The sequence below is a fragment of the Rhinolophus sinicus genome, chromosome 1 (assembly GCF_057876585.1).
Source record: "Rhinolophus sinicus isolate RSI-liver-muscle chromosome 1, RSI-T2T, whole genome shotgun sequence".
NCBI classification, from domain to species: Eukaryota; Metazoa; Chordata; class Mammalia; order Chiroptera; family Rhinolophidae; genus Rhinolophus; species Rhinolophus sinicus.
The window spans coordinates 93,271,097-93,289,850 of NC_142501.1; the positions used below are offsets into that span (position 1 = coordinate 93,271,097).

Genomic DNA, 18,754 nt, shown 5'->3' on the forward strand with positions numbered 1-18,754 from the left:
GAACAAATGGTCAAATCCCATCCCCCTCAGCCTCTACCAGAATCCCAAATCCCAGCAGCTCTCCACCTTCAAGGAAGGCTGGTGGGGGGATGGTGGGGGGTGGGGAGAGAGGAAGAGCTGGGCAGGGTCCCCAGGGTAAATGCCCTGGTGTCCAAGTCTCCCCACTGGGCTGGGTTGGCCGCAGAAAAGGGGAAGGGCTGGATAGGAAACCAGGCTCTGGCCTTTCTCTGTCCCTCCATTACAATTTCTCAGCAAATACTTCCCCACCAGGCTCAAGATGAAAGTGAACAACCTCCAAACCAACCCAGACCCAAACTCTCTCTCCATGATTTTGTCCCTCCCACTGCTGCCCTCCGCTGCCAAGGACCCAAGGCTCCGTCAAGGCTGATGAGTCTCCCCACTCCCCACACCGGGAAAGCAGCCAGGATTTGCCCAACAGGAAGTGACTCCCCTAGTAAGATCCAGCGCCCCGGAGAAAGCATCAGCTTAGCACACCCTGGGGTCTCGTTTCCCTAGCGAAGGGACTAGAGAATCAAGCCTGATGCCCGCTCGGGGGTTTCTTTTGAGGAGTGTGGCTGCCAGAGTGCTCAAAAAGCCTCCATCTCATCACTTCTTACCACCTACATGACCTTGGTCAAGTTCTTTGACCTTTCCATGCCTCAGTTTCCACATCTGTAAAATGCAAGGTTGTTGTAAGGCGCACGTGAGGCGATGTAGATAAAGTGCTTTGAAAGGTCAAGGTGAAGAAGTTGCTTTCTCAAGTGTGGTCCCAGTCAGACCATCTGCAATAGAATCACCGGGCAGAGGGGGAGGGGCTAGTAAACTTTGCAGCTTCCTGGTCCTACCCAAGAGCACAGAATTAGAATCCTGGGAGGTCAGGGTCCAAACAGCACCTCCAAATTATTCACATGCACACCCACGTTCGAGGACCACCACAGCAAGCATGATTATCACTACTGGTGCCTCTTGAGGACACCAGGCAAGGTCAGATCTGGTGCCAGTCTGAAACAGCTCACCCTCTAGTTGGGAAACCAGGGTTTCTATGTTATGACACAAAGAACGCAAGGTAACAAAAGCGGGTGCTGGAAATAAACATTACAGGAGACTACAGGCAAGGCATGGACCCCCACAGACACACAATGAGGTGGCGCTTAAGCCAGAGCCAAGGGGGAGGGTGGGCTAAGAGGGCATGGAGCCCATGCTTGGAGAGAGAAGGGTTTTCCACGCCAAAACATGGGAATAAATTACTCTGGGAAGAGTAGCTTCTAATACCCTACACTGGCCAGGCCCGGTGTCAGCTCATCTCCTTCAGAAATTCTTCTCTTCATGGACGATGGATTGGATCCTCTCTTTTGTACCCAGGTCTGTACTTATTCTGCTCACCAAACTTATGAAAGCTCTACTAAGGCAGAAAGGTACGCCTCATTTCCACTTCCAAAGAACTCATATAGAAATACAAGTCTGTACTCCCAGTTAAACTATCAAACAAACATCAGATCGTGGTGGAGATAAGCACTGTCACCTGAGACAGCACTCCTTTCCCCCCACACACACACACACACCTTGAGCTAACCTCAAGGAGGGTATTAACATATCTAAGGGAAAAGCTGGGTCAGTCCGGGATGCAACGAAAGGGAGAGTTGAGACTTGAGGAAGCTTTTGTTTCAGAAGAAGAGAAAGGGGCACTGACCCACAAACTGGAATGACTGGTTCTGGAGCAGGTGTATCCTTCCCTAGAGGATCCTTGAACCCGTTAAATCAAACTGGGAGTAGTAAAGTCAGTTTAAGAATCCCAACCAGAATGAATTTTGTTTTTTAGAATGCAAAAATGTCTGTCGCTATACATTGCATTGTTTCCAGAACATTTTATAGAAGTATATGGATACATGTGAAAACACTCCAACACACAATTTATTCTAATAGGGTTTTTTTCCCTCCTGGGAAAAGAGTGATAGATTTCATCAGATTTTCCAAAGGTTAAGAACACTGTTATGGACTCCCTAAGATTCTCAGAACTCAGTGACTGGGCTTATTAGGTTTCTGGCTCACCAACACCCTTTGGCTATAATCTGGCTTCAGGAATGGTTAGATTTGCTTTCAAGGAGAGAATTTCCCAATCAGGAAGCATAAATGTCTGGTCTGATAGACAGTTTTCTGTGAAAAACAGCACTTGAACTTTCTTATTTATACATCTGTCTCTTACGAATTTGGTCAATGTGTGTCAGTCCTTTGGAGCCCTATCACCTCTGGGTGAATACACAATAAAATTTCTGAGCCTATAAAATCGCAGAATATGGTAACAAAACCAAAATAACACCATCCTGTGGGTCCTGCCACAAACTTGAAGGTCAGGCTTTGGTCTACTCAATAAACATTTGACTGAATGAGAAGACTAATTTGGATACAATGTAGAGAACTCTACCCAAAGGTCACTTTTCCCAAACCACTTACAACCTTTAAAAAGCACAAACTCTTGTGAAACCAGCAAATAGACAACTCAGAACCCCAGCCCACCCTCACCAACCCCAATCCTCCCCACCGGAAAAAAATCTTTGGGAAAGTTCTCTTCAATAGACTGATCAAAAGAATTGCCTAGCAGCACTCACCTAGAGCTGCTCTCCTCACCAGATCGATGCTTTCCTCCAACTGGAGGCCTGAGTTTCCACCAGCTACTGTCTGTAAATCTGAGGTTGACCCATCTCATAGTATTGGAAATGCCCATCATCCTTTGCTTCTGCCCCAAATGCAAGACTGAAGTCAGGTTTTTTGTTTTTTTTAATAGATATTTTGGATAGTTTTCCCTTCTTTTGGACTCTACCTAGTCCTTTCCATTTCACTCTTTCCAAGCTTCCTTCCTTAAAATCAAGCCAACAAAGTCATCTTTAACCTTTTCTTAGAGTGTTCCAAAGACCCATTTCCTCAGCTAACTTTAGAAGAGACCCCTTCTCCTGCACCCCAATTCCTGCCTTTGTCCTGAGCCATTTCATCCTAGGTTTTTCTGGGCAAGCTGCCTCCCAAGGACACACACTCCTCTTCGACCTCACACTTCAGGGGTCTCGCCTCGGAGCGTATCACCCGAGCAGCTGCACTTCTGATAAAGCCAAGTTCATTAGTTTGTTCCCCACCGCCGGTCATTCCAGGTTGCTTACTCCCTTAGCAGCCGCCAGCCAGTCCCTATGCCTTTCCCTTGTGTCCCTCTGCCTGCCCTTCTCATGGGCCCACCCCTGTGCCTTCCAGCTGACATCCACGATGCATTCCTGCTACCACCCCCTAGTCATTGCCAGCAGGTCCTCACCCCAGTTCTTCCACGTTGTTTGTCCTGCCACCCGGGGCTCCATCAAACCATCTTCTATTCCTGTAGGGGGGTAGTACAGAAGGGAATCATACCAGCATGGACTACTACAGGTCTGGTCTCCATCCTAGGCTAGCCCTCAGAGCTCTAGGATTTCCCTTCTGGGATCAGCAACCTATCCACCCCCCTACCCCCGCAGTTCGTCCTCCCAAACACCCACTGCTCTCCCCTCACTGCCCCTCGGTCTCGGGGAATGTCTGACTTGCCTGTTACAGAAATACAGGGGAGGCGGGCAGAACTTCCTCCCTCAGCTCCACATTCTTACCCCTCCAATGTCTGTATCTGCCCCCTCACCTGCTTTCCTCCAGGCGAACATTCTCAGGTTCGAGGACAGTCTCACTCCCTGCGTGCTGGAGTGACCTCTTCTTTCGTCCCAAGGAACATCATGTCATCTCTCATTCTCTTTCTCCCCTCTATTTTAACCCCTCCAGGCTCCTTCCTTATGAATGCAAAGTAAGTCCCACCCTAAAAAGGGCCCTCCTGGACCCTGTGTTCTCTAGCTATGACCGTCTTTCTTTTCCTTAAATCAATGGCAAGGTCTTTAGTCAGCCAAACCCAGCTCTAATTTATCACCTGCATTTCATTTTTCTACTCCTAGAAATTGGGCTTCTCTTCTCAGCATGCCATTGAAACTACTCAAAAGTGACCTCCTAATTTCCAAACCCAATGGGCTCTTTCCAACACATTTTTCTTGACTTCACCCTGTCATGTGAAACCCCTTCTCCTTAGCCTCTGGAAGAGCTCTGTCCTCGTCCCCTCCTATCTCCGTGACTGCTCCTTCCCGCGCACCTCGCAAACTGCTCATCCCATCTGCTGTTTGCTGGGCTCCCCTCTTGGCCTGCTGCTTTTCTCATCCTACACCTTCTATGGGCACCTCACCCGCTCTCAGTTTTAATGATCACCTTTCTGCAGATAAATGTCCAATATATGTTACCAGGCTAGATCTGGGCAAAAAACTCATGTATTCAACCACCGCCTGACACCTTCATGTGGATATCTTGTAGGCATCTCTGACTCCACAAGTTCAAAACCAAAGTGATCATTTCGTCCTCCCTATCCTGTTCCTCCTCTTGCATTCCCTCTCTCCATAAATATCACCACCAATCAGCTCAGGCCAAATGCCAACAAGTCACAGTAGGGTCCTTGCACATGTAGTCAGTCACCAGCCCTATGATTCGTCCTCCCGCACGGGGCTTGTTTCCATCTCCTCCTCCTCATTGCTCTGTCTTTATTCGGGCCCTCACCTTACACCCGCAGTGTCCCTGGTCCCTTTACTGGTCTTCCAGGCTCTAGTCCTCTCCCCTTTTCACCAGGAGGATTCTTACACTGTAATCCGTTCTCCCCAGCGCTGCCAGAGTGATCTCCCTAAGCTGCAGATGTGTTCACACTCTGTTGCTTACGACCACCCACCCACGGGCTCCCCTTCACTTCCAGAATACAGCCTTAACATGGTGCCCAAACTATTCGTAATTAGCCCGTCCACCTTCCCGGTCTTATTTTCAGTGCCTATTCCTAGAATCTTAGGATCTAGTCATGATGAGCTCCTTGCAGCCCTGAATAGGCTCCAAATAAGTGTCTACAGTGTCTATCCCTTTGTTTACGCTGCTCCCCTGATGGAAATGCCTCTGCCCACCTCCGCCTTCCACTCAGAGAACCACCTTCATCTTCCAGGACTCACTGGGGCGCTCTCTCTCCTCTGTAATGCACATTCAGTCTTTCCTTGCACCTGTCAGGGAACACTGACCATTTTCTTCTTTGTTCCCTCTCTACACCCTGTAAATGGTTCTTTAACATCTGGGAGAACATCTGTCACATGGATTGGTTTACCCAGGAGTCTCCCAGAGAGAAACTATATTCCTTCTTAAGGACATGGGCTCTGTCCTCTACGACTTTGTACACCGAACACCTAGCATAGTGCCTGACACAGAGTGGAAGCTTGCGGATGTTTGATGAAAAGGTGAAAAAAGAAAGGGAGAGAGAAAGAAAGGAAGAATTAGGGAGAAAGGGAGAAGGATGGGGAAGAAAAAGAGTAATAGGGTTGGGGTGCCAAAGAGTTGAACGTTATTCCACCGAGATTCAAGAAAAGGTTGGGTGTAGAGTGATTTGAAGAGAAGTGAGGGAGGAAGCTTCTGTGGTAGAACAAACAGGAAACAAGGAGAGTCTGTGGTACCCTGAGGGGAAAGCGCTGTGCAAGGAGCCATCAGGCCCTGGGTGGCAGAGGAAGGGGCCCCAGCCTCAGAGGAAGGGCCAGCAGGCCCTAGCCTTCCTTGCAGACACCTAAGCCAGCCCTGCCAGTCCACCACAGCCATACCCTGAGCTCTGCTGGGAGACGTTGGCATGGGCATATGAGAGACCTGGGAGGGAGCAAGGCTTTCCCCCAGCTCCTCTGTTATGGCAGCATTGCCCATAGACGACCCCAGATAAAATGCAACTGAGCTCCACAGAAAGGGCCCACAGGGACTTCCCAGTCCCCACTGTTAAATGCCCCTAGAGCCATTTACCAGATTCTTCAGCTGTCGCATACGAAGAGCATTGTCCGGAGGGACTAAGGAAAGCTAACTTTTGACATGAAGAGAGACAGATCAAGAGAGGTCCAAGCACAAGGCCAGGGGACCTGAACACCCAGGAGGCTCTGTGTAGCTAGAAGAAGGTGAGAAGTGGGGACCATGAGAGAAGGGAGGTAAAAAGGCAGTGAAGGTCACGTTCACGGTTTGGCTAGGACAAGCCCAGTCCATTTCAGGTTTCCTTGCTCATGGTGGCCCCTGGAAAGGCCTATGTCCCGTTGGGGACAGGCTGTCATTCAGTCCTGGACTGGTACTAGAGTAGGGAGTCTGTGAAGACCTACAGGGTAAGACCTGAGAGTCAAGCCAGAGCGGGACAGCGGAGAGGAGATGGGCTCACCGGGAGCAGCATGGCTCTGAGCTCCAGGTAGAAGACATTGTCCTGGCAGAAGTCCTCCAGGCCCTGCAGGATGTAGTCTCTGAACACCGGTGCATAGCTGACAAGGCCAGAGATCGTAATGAAGATGGTTTCAAACTTGGACCAGACGACATCTTGGTTTGCATAGGTCACCTCGGGGTTCTCGGTGATCAGAGTGAAATTCCTCAGGAGGCTGTCCAGGACACAAAGGAGGTGAGCTGAGCAGGTGTGCTTCAGGCCATTACCTCCAGGCACCTGCAGGAATCCTGCCCACCTTGTATCTGCCACCCAGAAGAAACCAGGATGCATCATAGTGAGCAGTGGTGAGAGGCCAAAGGAAGCATCCGGGCTCTTTGATGGAGGCCTCCACCCTGAAACTTGGTTGTACGCCCCAGGAGATAGCTCAGGTGGGAAGTTCCCACCAGCCAGGCTTCCCTGTCCCCCTCTGTGAGCTTAGCCAATCTGACCCCACTGTACTTACATCCTAGACCAAGCTCTCTTTGGGGGATGTTATGCACTGAATTGTATCTCCTCAACTTCATATGTTGAAACTCTAGCTCCTAGCATGTCTGTATTTGGAGATGGGGGCTTTAAGGAGGTAATTAAGGTTAAATGAGGTCCTAAGGGTGAGCCCCTCATCCAATAGGACTGTTGTCAAAGACAGTGGCAGTGCATGTGCCCAGGGGAAAGGCCACATGAGGACACAGAGAGAAGGTGACTGTCTGCAAGGCAAGGAGAGAGGCCTCAGGAGAAACCAAACCTGCCCATACTTTGATCTTGGACTTCCAGCTTCCAGACCAGTGAGAAAATAAGTTTCTATTGTTTAAGTCACCCAGTCTGTGGTTTTCTGTTCTGGCAGCCCTGACACAGGGACTCTGATGGAAATCACCCTAGACGTGGCCCTCCATGACTAGGTCTGCCTCCCTGATTAGCCATTTACTAGCTACGTGGCCTAGGGCCGCTTCCTTAACCATGCTGAACTTCATGTTTCTTATTTGTAAAAGGAAATAACCTCATGAAAGCACTCTGTAGATGGTTCTATGGTTAAAATAATGAATACCTATATTGTTACTATAGGTATTGTTCATTAAGAAATTGCTCCGTCATATTTTTAAGCTGTTTCATCCACCAGCAGGACTGTCATTACTCCAGAAGCTGGGAACTTTTTTTTCTGTGTGCTCTTATTGAGACAAAATTCATTTGATGTAACCACAGTATTGTTGTTAATACCTTTTGCAGATCAAATTAGATTTCAAATGTACCAGGAACTTCCTAGGGACAGAAAAGCTGTTGAGTGCCTTTGTAAAGCAAAGTATCCGGTAAAGTTAAAAGAAAAAGCCTCTTGATTATTTTAAGACCACATCTTTACATATGGGTTTGTCCCAAGGGAGACATACCAGCACACTACCCGCCTGTGATAGGCACATGACACATTCTGAACCACCACTCACCTGTTGTCAAACTCAGTGACATTCTGCAGCCCCTTTCGATACTTCTCCAACAAAATCCACTCTGAACATTTTGCTGGGGTGGGGGGAGTTGGGTGAGCAAATTTGAACATCAGGGTCCCATTTGGGGTGAGACAGAAATGGCAGTGGGGCCTGTAGGTGACATTTTTCACCAGCCAGTCCATACTCGCGATGCTGAAGTCATGGACATGCAAGGCAGCCCCTGGAAAGAGAAGAAGAAGGGCGAGGTGTGGGGTGAGCCCAGAAGCCAGGCCGAGGAGGCTGTGAGGACAGGTAGATGGATAAGAAGAGGTGGGAAGCACAGGGATTTCCACCTGGCCAAGTTCCTCACAACTGAACATGATGTACCTTTTCCCCTCCAGCTCAAAGACCTCTAGGCCTGCCTTGTCTCCCCAGGACCACCATTGCCTTCTTTGATCTGGTTTAAAAATGGGGCTTCCTTGGCTTCTCCCTCACTCATTAGGAGCCATGGGTGGTCTCATTCAAGAGAGGCAGTATGGTAGGGTAGAAGAGCATCAGGCTTGGAAGCAAAAGATTAGGGTTCAAGCTGGGGCTCCATCAGCTTCTAGCTCTCCACTGAGAATCCGAACTTGAAATGAGGCCTTGCCCCCTAACACTGCATGAAGGGATGTAATAAGAATGAGCCTCAACCCCCACTCGCACCCCCTCAACCTGCCCCCAGCGCCCCACCCATTACTTTCCGCAGGAGCTGCTGGCCTGCGGTCTCATTGTCTGAGGCCCTATGCTTGTCCTTCAGACCTGATGAAAATTTTGTACCCGGTGCTCCTGAAGGCACAGTATACACTGTCCCTCTGTCTTTCTTGCTCCATCTTAGGACCTGGCCTTGACACTGGCCCCTTGGCAAGTGTCCCAGCTGAGTGAGTTTTGGTGTGTCACCTTCTCTACACCTTACATTCTCCACTGGGGATGCTACTTTACCAATCTCACAGCTTTTATTTTTTTTACTCTCTATTTATAACATTGAATTTAAAACTTAAAGTCCTTGTAAGCTGCAAAGTGCTGCTTATGTGTGCAGGATGATTATTTTACTATCCAAGAAATGTGTTTATACTGTAGAAATAGACTACTGGAAATGTGGCTATCCAGGACACTATTTCGTGTATCCTGTATGGTAACTTAGCCCCCTGGAAGAAAGCTAGAAGGAAGGGGTGCAAGGGGAGATGCAAAGGGAAGACTTGGGTCCTGTGGGCCTGCGATACTATTTTATGGGCGGACGCTTTTCCAGCTTTGTCAGGAAAGACCAGTATTCCCTGGGCCCGCTTCCTGCTCTCTCTCTGAGGCTGAGTCCCCTAGGAAACAGGTTTTGGTTTCCAGGGTGAAGCGACAGCCACCTTTGAACACCCACCTTTCCTAGTTGGCCAGCGAGAACAAGGCACAGAGTCGCTGAGGGGCATTCTCTCAGCTCCATTTAGAACAATAGCAGCTCTAAGTTCAGTGTCTCCCTACCTTCCAGAACCCCAAAATCATCCCCCAAACCTCTACCTTTTGGCATCTTCTTCAGGATATTAAACACCTCACTTTTCTCAATGAGATTCTTGGCCTGGAAAAAGTGCATGCTGGGTGGGAACTTCTGGGTCTTCATGAACTGCTTCATTTCAGCCTTTTTGAGGGCCATGAGCTTCTTATTGGCCAGCTCCTCGTCTTTCTTCAGCACCAGCTGTCCCCCCAACTGCATCATCTTCTCTCTCATTAACAGCTGTTTTCGTGCTTCATCTATGGAGATGGCTGAGCAGAAAAAAGACATCACGGCTGCCAAAAGCAGAGAGAGCAGGGCTGGCCGCCCAGATGGGCCACCCACCAACATTGAGATGCCTGGAAGAGGAAATTGCTCAGATGAAGACTCAATGGAGCTAAACAAGGGGAGTGCGTAAGTGAAAACCTAAAGATTTAAGTGTCGATTTTCCTTCTCACACCCTGTTCTCAGATTACCAGGAGGCAGCACATTGAAGGATTCTTTTCGGAGACCCCCCCAGAGAAAAGACCTCCAAAGTACAGAAAAGGAGAGGTTTCCCAAATAAAAGGTTACTGTGAGGCCTCTTTATAATGGAGTTTTTTGGTCACCACGCCCTGCTCACACATAGGGCAAGACATTGCAATAAGATTTTTAGTGCTTCACTTTGAAATATAACCAGAGAACGAAGTTATCACAAGGCATATGAAGAAAGGCTCCAACGTGATAAAGAAACTTAAAAATAACACACAGAGAGAGGGAACTAAAGGGAAACGGAGATGATGCAGGAGATACAAGAAAAAGTCAAAAGGATTATAATTAATATCCTTACAGAGATCAGAAAAGCTATAATGTCCATAAAACAGGAACAGAAAAATAAACAGAATGAGAAACCTTTCAGAAATTAAAATATGAAGCTTAAAATTTTAAAATTGACTTACCAATATTAAAAGATGGAAATGAATAAAATCTTTTAGAAAGTAAGACAAAATAGGAGAGGAGAAAATGAGATAGTTATTGGTTCAGAAACCCAACACCCAAATAACAGATACTTCAGAAGGAAAAAGGAAGAACAGATGGCAGAAAAAAGGAAATAAATAATACAAATAATAAAAATAAATGATAAAGAAAACACAAGAAATTGTTCCAGAACTGACGACCTGTATCTCTAGACTGATCAGATTTGTTGAGCACCTAGCACAGCACAATCAATTACTCAACAGTGACACTAAGATGTAGCATCTTGATATTTCAGAATATTAGCATGAAAAAAATCCTAAAAGCTTCCAGAGAGTTGCTAGGCCAGGTTGTCAGTGAGCAGGATTTGAGGGAGGAAGGAAAGAAACTTGCATTTACTGAGTCTCCTCCTGCCAGACATTATGTTTAGCACTTTATGTATGTTATCTATTTGAATTACATGTCAGAATTGTTTCTGCATAGTTGAAAGTATGATATGTTATACTGGAAAGAATCAAGACTGTAAATTAGGAGATCTCAGGAACAGTCCCATATTATTATGTCTTTGTGAGACCTTGGGCAAATCACTTAATGTCTACGGGTCTCAGTTTCCTCACCTATAAGAGGGTGAATTAGACTAGATCAGTGATTCTCAAAGCGTGATACATGTATCACCAGTGATACAAAATATCACTGTCTAGGCTGAATAAAAAAATTTTAAAGCAAGTTAATTTAAAGAAAAATATTAAGTAAATAGAAGTGCAGGGATATGATAAAAATGGAAAGCTTGGTAATCATTGAAACACATTATATCCAAGATTCTTTCCACGACTAGCATTCAATTATTCTAGGATATATCAGACACCCAGAAGGAATTTTAGGAAGGAAGTGGATGACAATTTACTCTAGTCTCATAGTTAAGGTTGGGGCTATAGCCCAGAATCAGAGAGTTAGACTTCTGAAGAACCCTTAACTTCATTAAGTCCTTGAATCTCTCCTCAGACTACAGTGTTTGCCTGCAACTGAATCCTCTAGGCCAAGAGGACAGTGATATTCACATTACCATTCCCTCTACACCCAGCTGCATCCTCCACTCAATGGTCCCAGCCCCTTGTCACACATAACAGAGGCCACCAAGTTCCAAGATCTCCACCCCATCCTCTCTAAAGACCCCAGAAGTATTCTTGTGGCCCAGCATCTGGGGATTTTTCCTGGCCTGCCAGACAAAATTTATCTACTGGTCAGGTCCAGCTTGGTCAAGCACAAGGAAAAAAATCACTTATTCCTATATTTACTTCAGCTTCTCTCTCTCTCTTTCTCTCTCTCTGAAATGTTTCTTTACTTTGAAAGGAGGGTGAATGAAAACCCTATAAAAATACTTTGTTTCCAAAGTAGGAACAGACCATAAGCATCTGTGATTCTGAGTAAATGTCCTTGAGCCCACAACCATTTTCAAAAATCTGTTGGGGAGAAATCCTATGTTCCTCCCTCCCACAGAAAGGTGAGGGACAGGGAGGGCCAAGCACCCAATGTCCAGCTACCCTCAGTAACCTGACAAGCCCAGTGCTCTACCCAGACCCCCACCCCACGGCATCCCTGTTACCTCTGAGCAGCTCCAGAAATTGTAGACTGTTAGCTTAGTTCCCCTGACAGCTGTGTCAGAAGCAGGAGAAAAAAGCTCACCATTGTGTTTCACTTCCTATCAAGGCGGGTTTCATTTCCTTCCAGTCTCATGTTGAACAGGAATCTGAAGAGCGGCAGGGGAGATGGGACCTGCCAGGGCCAAGGCAGCAAGTAGGCTCAAGTGCGTGGCTTTACATGCATGTGTGTGTCGGTGTCCTGCTCACACCGACTGGTGGGCTGGGAGGTCATACACATCTGTGTGTTTATGTGCATGTGTGGATTTATGCTTATCTGGGGGGAGGGTAGGTGTTTGTGTGCACTGTCTTTGTGGGATCCAAAATATGCTTTTGGACAAGTACCACTAAGAGGCAATCTAAAATCTACTCATGAATTTCCGGAAGTGTACTCCTCCTCAAAATGCGATTGTAAAGTGTGGTGGGGGCAACCCCCTGGACAGAGGGTAAAATAACACAGTAAAAGGTAAATGTTTTAGGAGAAATCAGGGATGTGGAGGCAGGACAGTAAGGGAGAAGCACCTCCTCTATAGGGTTGTCGACCGATTGCTGTTGGTGCCAATTCAATGCTAACAGGAATCCCCAATTTGGTGTGTGGTGAGAAGGAAACTTTAGGCAGTGCAAGGAGTTCAAATATGATATAGCACGGCTGTGGAGCAACATGGCTGTGAGGTGGACCTGGGGTGAGGCAGCCCTGCTCTGCTCTGGTGTGCTCCACCTGCACTACTGAGCTCGCTCTGCCTGCTCCACTCTGCTCTAGCAAGACAGCATGGATGTTTCAACTCCAGCCCAGCCAGGGAAACTAAGTCTTCAGTTTTTGGTGGAAAGGTCAAGTGGTTGCCAGAGCCACAGGGGAGCTGGCTTATACATAAAGAAAAGTCCCTGACCCTGTTCCCTGATTGGTCCAACCTCATGCAAATGAGGACTCCAAATCCTCACTGTTTGATTGGCCGATTGGCCAATCAGAATGGAGAGTGGCTCCATTATGACCAATCAGGACAGTTGAAAGACTGTCCTGATTGGCCAGAATGGAGTCCTCTGATTGGTTGGTGAAGATGCTGATTGGGTTACAGTTGCACAGCTCCTATTGGACAGGGAAAGTCTCAGTCCTCTTGGTTGAAATACAATTCCAGGAACTCCTTTATAAGGGCTGGCAGGAACACAGAGCAGAAGGCAGGCTGCTCAGTGCAGGCTTCTCCCTGAAGTGCAGTTTGCATGAGAGGCCCCTGTGTAGAGACAGCTGCTAGACTCTTTTTTATTTTTTTAAATTTGAGCCCAGTTAGCCACCAAGAGCCCTTCTTTAGTAGGTATCTTCTTTCGCAAGATCCACAGGGTCCATTGTGAGAATTAAAAGGAGCAGAGGAAGTTCTCATTAAATCTCAGCCATCAGTACGTATTATCAGAAGTAACGCAATTTGTCACCCGGGCCAGACTAATTAAGACACGAGGCTGTCCCAGTGACTTATCTGTTGCACACATGGTCTACATACCTGCTATGCACCCCTTTCCTTCTCAGCCCCCCTTTCAAGGCTTTCTGCTCCCAATATATCCACAAATCCCCTGGCACTTCCACTTCTGCTGCTCCTAAAAAGGTGGAACCTCTGGGCCCCTTGTCATCTCCAAAAAAGTGAAAAGGTCATCCATTTAGTAAACAAGAAGAAATCCAAAAGGGAAAATATAGCGGAATTAGGACTTTCCTCATCAAGAGTTTAAGATTAATTTTTTTTAAGTAAGAGGAATCAGAAGGAACAAGCAGGTAACAAGGAAAAACAACTTTGTCCCCTTTTGATTTATCCTCCAGATCTAAAACCACAAATCTCAGCATGTCCTCCTTGTCCCTTTCTGCTGAAAAACTTTCAAAGTCTACCCACTATATTAAGAATAAAATCTAAAACTCTTTCTGTTGGCCTCTAGGCCATGCTTTATGTGGTCTTGGAACCATCTCTCTCCCTACCTGCTTCCTTTAGTCCACTGACAAACCTTCTGGTACCTCAGATGTAGTGAACTCTTGCACTCTAGAGTTTTCAGTGTAATTCCTGTTGCCTGGAATGGTCTTTCCCCTCCTTTTGCAGGCTAACTCCTCCTGTATCATCTATCCCTCAGGCCCCAAGGTGAATATTTCTTCCTCAGGGAAGCTTTCAATGAACACTCTCCAATGTAAATTTAGTCCCTCTGTTACACTCTTCATAACATCGCTTTCTTATTTTCCACAGAATGCATCACTATTTTTTTTTAACTTTTTTTTTTTTTTAATTGAGGAAGGGGAACAGGACTTTATTGGGGAACAGTGTGTACTTCCAGGCCTTTTTTTCCAAGTCAAGTTGTTGTCCTTTCAATCACGTTCAGCTTCAAGTTGTTGTCCTTTCAGTCTTAGTTGTGGAGGGCGCAGCTCAGCTCCAGGTCTAGTGCCGTTATTTTCTAGTTGCAGGGGGCACAGTCCACCATCCCTTGCAGGACTCGAGGAGTTGAATCTCAACCTTGTGGTTGAGAGCCCACTGGCCCATGTGGGAATCGAACTGGCAGCCTTCGGAGTTAGGAGCATGGCGCTCTAACCGCCTGAGCCACCGGGCTGGCCCACATCACAATTTGTAATTCTATATTTATGTATCTCCATAATTGTTTCACCTATGCTTCTGTATGAAATTGAAAGCTGCCTGAGGGCTTTTGGAACTGTTGCTATTACTGTCATCTTCTACACAGTGCCCGACTCAGAGTGGACACCCCAAAACATGTGTTGCTGCAGGCAGGCAGGAAGAAATGAATGAATGAATATGAAAATATGGAATAAAAGAAAAGTCTGAGTGTTTGTTTCAGGTTGTAGTCATGTGGGTCTTCTCACCATGGTGTAACACGGAAGACATAAATGAGACCAGAATGTCTTGTAACGTTTACCTTTGTTCCATTCTTATTTTTATTATTTTTTTGGGGAAGCGGTCAGGGCCTTTTTCTTTATTACACCCGTTATGCCTCGTGAGCCCACATTCTGGTCCTTTCCTCTGGCTTGTTCAGGGATTCATCACCAATCATGCCCATACCTGCATCTTAAGACCTTCAAGGTAGCTTTAGGATCCAAAGACAAGAAACGGCCTCTAGTGTGATTGTGCGCGTTTCGGCCAACATCTCCTCTCCTGCAAACATGGCGACCTTAGCCTTCTTGGGGTGAAGGACTTTTATTACCACATGTTGACAGGGCAACTGCAGGACAGCTCACACTTCCTGATCTGATGGTTTCTGGGTTATTCTTGAGCAGGGAAAGAAAAGGACCAGCTGCCTTTCAAACTTAACTACCCACCCAACTGAGCACTGCCTATATACCAAGAATTCCATCTTATGTGTCTGTAAAGCACAATCCCTTCCAGGATTTTGTTCTCTCTGGAGGAGAAACTTTAGTAAAGCAAATCAGATCATGTCATGTTTCTTCTAAAGAGCCTCCATACGTCCCCCCATGACAGCTCACTAGCCTTATTGCTCACCCACAATCTCCAGCTCATCATACTGAATTCTCTGTCATTCCCCAAACAAGCTCCGTCTGGCTGCAAGCCTTTTCACATGTTCATATGTTCTGAGCCCGGAAAACTTTTTCATTCTCCCTTCAGCTAGCCAACTCTAATCTCAGCTTGGACTTCTTTTACTCTCAGAAGTCTTGACCCCTCTCCCAGGGCAAAGACCAGGTCAGGGGCTCCCGTGCTCAGCAGCCTCTGTAACTGAGTCCAAACTCATCCTGCTTGCCACCTTGAGTTGAGTGACAAGGTGTCATGGCAAGGAAAACAACTTGGAAAGCCAGCGAGCCAAGAAAATGGTGAACTAGCATCCTAAAGAACCATTTTAAGAAAGTACAGAATTCAGGCTTCTTTTATATCAAGGGAAGGTGGGAAATGGAGGGCTTTGAGGTTCACTGAGGACTGCAAACAGCTGGGCACCAGCAGGGGTCCAAAGAAGATTGCTTTGTTCTTGCTATGTTCACTCTAGTTGATGTGAGTCTGCTCACAAGGTTAAATAATGCATATTTCCCTTATCTCCTTGTGAGAGGCAGTTTCTAATAACGCTATGTTTTTGTAAAACTCAGGCAGCAAGCGGAATTCCTCTAATGCTACATGTAAGGCTAAGCATGGCCTTGTTCCTAAGGGCCATGGGAACAAAGCAGACTTCAACAAAATGGAGTCAGAGAGGCCAGCATTTCACTATGTTACACCTCTTTTAGCATGAATATGCCATATTGAAACCTTCCAAGTACCTGTGTGTTTCTACCAGGAGGATGCTCTGTCTGATATAAGAGACCATCTTGTTCCCCAAGCACTGTGCCTGCACACTGTAACTATTCCATCAATGGAAAAAAAAAAAAAAAAACCTATTCCATCAATGTTTGTTCAGTGGATGAAGAAATGAATGAAAGAAGCTGCATAGTTTCCCTAACCTCTTTCAGGCTTGAGTTCTTGTCACTGAAGTAGCATAGGAACAGGGTATTTGGAAGTGTTCATTTTTTATTTTTTTTTTAAAGATTTTATTGGGGAAGGGGAACAGGACTTTATTGAGGTACAGTGTGTACTTCCAGGACTTTTTTCCAAGTCAACAAGTTGTTGCCCTTTCAATCTTAGTTGTTGCCCTTTCAATCTTAGTTGTGGAGGGTGCCATTCAGCTTCAAATTGTTGTCCTTTCAGTCTTAGCTGTGGAGGGTGCAGCTCAGCTCCAGGTCCAGTTGCCTTGCTAGTTGCAGGGGGCACAGCCCAGCATCCCTTACGGGAGTTGAACTGGCAACCTTGTGGTTGAGAGGACGCCCTCCAACCAACTGAGCCATCTGGGAGCTCAGCAGCAGCTCAGCTCAAGGTGCGGTGTTCAATCTTAGTTGCAGGGGGCACTGCCCACCATCCCTTGCAGGACTCCAGGAGTTGAACTGGCAGCCTTGTGGTTGAGAGCCCACTGGCCCATGTGGGAATCGAACCGGCAGCCTTCGGCAGGAGTTAGGAGCACGGAGCTCCAACCACCTGAGCCATCGGGCTGGCCCGGAAGTGTTCATTGATGGCTCTTTGTTACTCTGGTTTAAGCAGGTCTTTTACCCGTAAAGTGCATTTCCTTATCCCTCTTCTCCATCTATCGCGTCCTTAATCCCAAAAGCTCTATCCAGAGCCTCCCAATCTATGATGATTCAGGAGGATCAAGGCAGGAGCCTGAGCAAGCAGAGAAGACTTAGAGAGAGACAGAGAGGTGAGGGGCTAGAAGAAGAATGAGGTTGAGATGAGGGAGGAGTGGGAAGCAGAGGAGCCCATGCTCTTGACCACCTCCTTTGTGCTCTGTTCCTAACCTACTAACGCCTTCCAACTCTGCAAAGGACCTATTATTGTCCGTCTTGCATAAGATATGGAAACTGAGGCCACAGGGGTTCAATAAGCAGCCTATATAGTCAGTTCTGCAGCTACCAAGAGGTGGAACCAGGTAAAAACAGCAGCCGTAGCAGACATCCACTGAGCCTTTCCGGTGGGCACCAACCATTTCATGTAATCACCATGGTGACCTTAGGAGGTAGGCAAGTGTTTCATCCCTGTCTGACAGACGAGGAACCTCAAGTAAGAGAAGATGGTAAGCTCGATGCAAGTCACACAGTAAGTGGCTGAGCTGGGACCAGTACACTAAACCTGCCCTTTGTTTAAAGCCTCCTAGGAAGAGAAGAGAAAACAGGTGGAGTGTGAAACAGAAACAAAGCACACAAAGGATCAAAGGAGGAGGGACTGTGTGTGGGACCTCAATCTCCTCACACAGAGGAGCAGGAGGCAGTGTGTGTGTCATACACCTCCTAGAAGCACCTCCCTGGTCGCTCCAAGAGTGAACAAGCTGACAGTCCCCCCACACATGCCCTCATCACCTTCTTACAGGACACTCCTATTTGCCCTTTCCCCCAGGATTGCCCAGGGCCCGGTATTAGCCCTCAGGCCACTTGCTTTGCAAAGGACCCTGTGATTAAGCCTTCCATCCACACAGGTTGAAGAAAGCCCTGCTGACTGCTGGTCCCAGCCCTCAAGTTCTCAGCCTGGACTGCACAGTAGAGGAAAATTGTATAAGCCACTGATGTCTCAGCCCCACCGCACACTAATTAAGTCAGAGTCCCTGCGCTTGGGACTTGGTTGTTGTTTTTTCAAAGCTTCTTAGTGATTCTTATGTGCAGCCAAGGCTGAAAACCACTGCATTTCCAGAGGCAGGTGCATGTGAAAAAGTTAAATACCAATATATGGCTACATACATATATCTACACATGTCAAAAGACCCAAGTTCTTCGGGAGTCAGAGAGGAAGTTGGTGGCTGCCTCGTAAAGGAGGAGAGATTCGGCGTGCCCCTGAGCAGCGCCCTCGGCTGCCCGTGGGGCCATCCAGCTCCCAGCTGCCCTGTGATGTTTACTGGGGAGGGACATCAGGAGGTCAGCAAAGGCCAGCTGAGCAGAGTTCTGAGTATAAACGCTTGGATGAAAAAGGCGTGCTATGGAAAGTAACCTCACAGGGTGATTGTGGGGGCAGAGCCCCAGAAAGCAGTTTCCAGGCTCTCGGCCTCACATAGACAGGTGCTGGCTCAGGTAGTAAATGGCCAACTGTGATTGCATGGCCATCAGCTGTGGCTAGTTGGCCGTCAGCTGTAACCAGTGAGCCATTGGCCACAATATAACTGCTGTGGCTACGCTAGCAGAGAGAGAGGAAAGAGAGGAAGAATGGGGGCTAGCAAGAGGATGGCGGCTGGGCTGGCAAGCGTGGATGGCGGTTTGCGGACAGTGTGGATCCAGCCTCCAGTGAGAGTATAGTGCCGCCAGAGAGAATATAGTGGTATGACTCCCCTACTTATGGCTCCGTGGGTGTTCCTTTTTGGCCTCACCATATCCTGTGTTCTTGTATGGGGAGCGGGAGCAGAGACCCCGCAGGCCGCCCCGCATGACAAATGGCGCAGCGAGCAGGGTCTCCCGCATGACAGT

General features: G+C 47.4%; 1 protein-coding gene across 9 annotated transcripts in view; it reads right to left on the bottom strand.

The window, feature by feature from the left end:
• Window positions 1-18,754, bottom strand: part of ADA2 (adenosine deaminase 2) — a 61,833-nt gene that overhangs the window by 17,628 nt on the left and 25,451 nt on the right. For 5 of the 9 annotated variants that reach the window (XM_088801837.1, XM_074325135.2, XM_074325134.2 and 2 more), the window contains 3 exons: window positions 9,244-9,573; window positions 7,723-7,942; window positions 6,254-6,464 (listed from right to left, as the gene is read on the bottom strand). In XM_088801837.1, the coding sequence (XP_088657963.1) occupies window positions 6,254-6,464; window positions 7,723-7,942; window positions 9,244-9,565 (753 nt within the window). In that variant the 5' untranslated portion in view covers window positions 9,566-9,573. Of the gene's footprint in view, window positions 1-6,253; window positions 6,465-7,722; window positions 7,943-9,243; window positions 9,574-11,771; window positions 11,920-18,754 lie in introns of those variants that run through there. The other 4 variants (XM_074325138.2, XM_074325137.2, XM_019757300.3 and 1 more) reach the window with 3 other exon arrangements.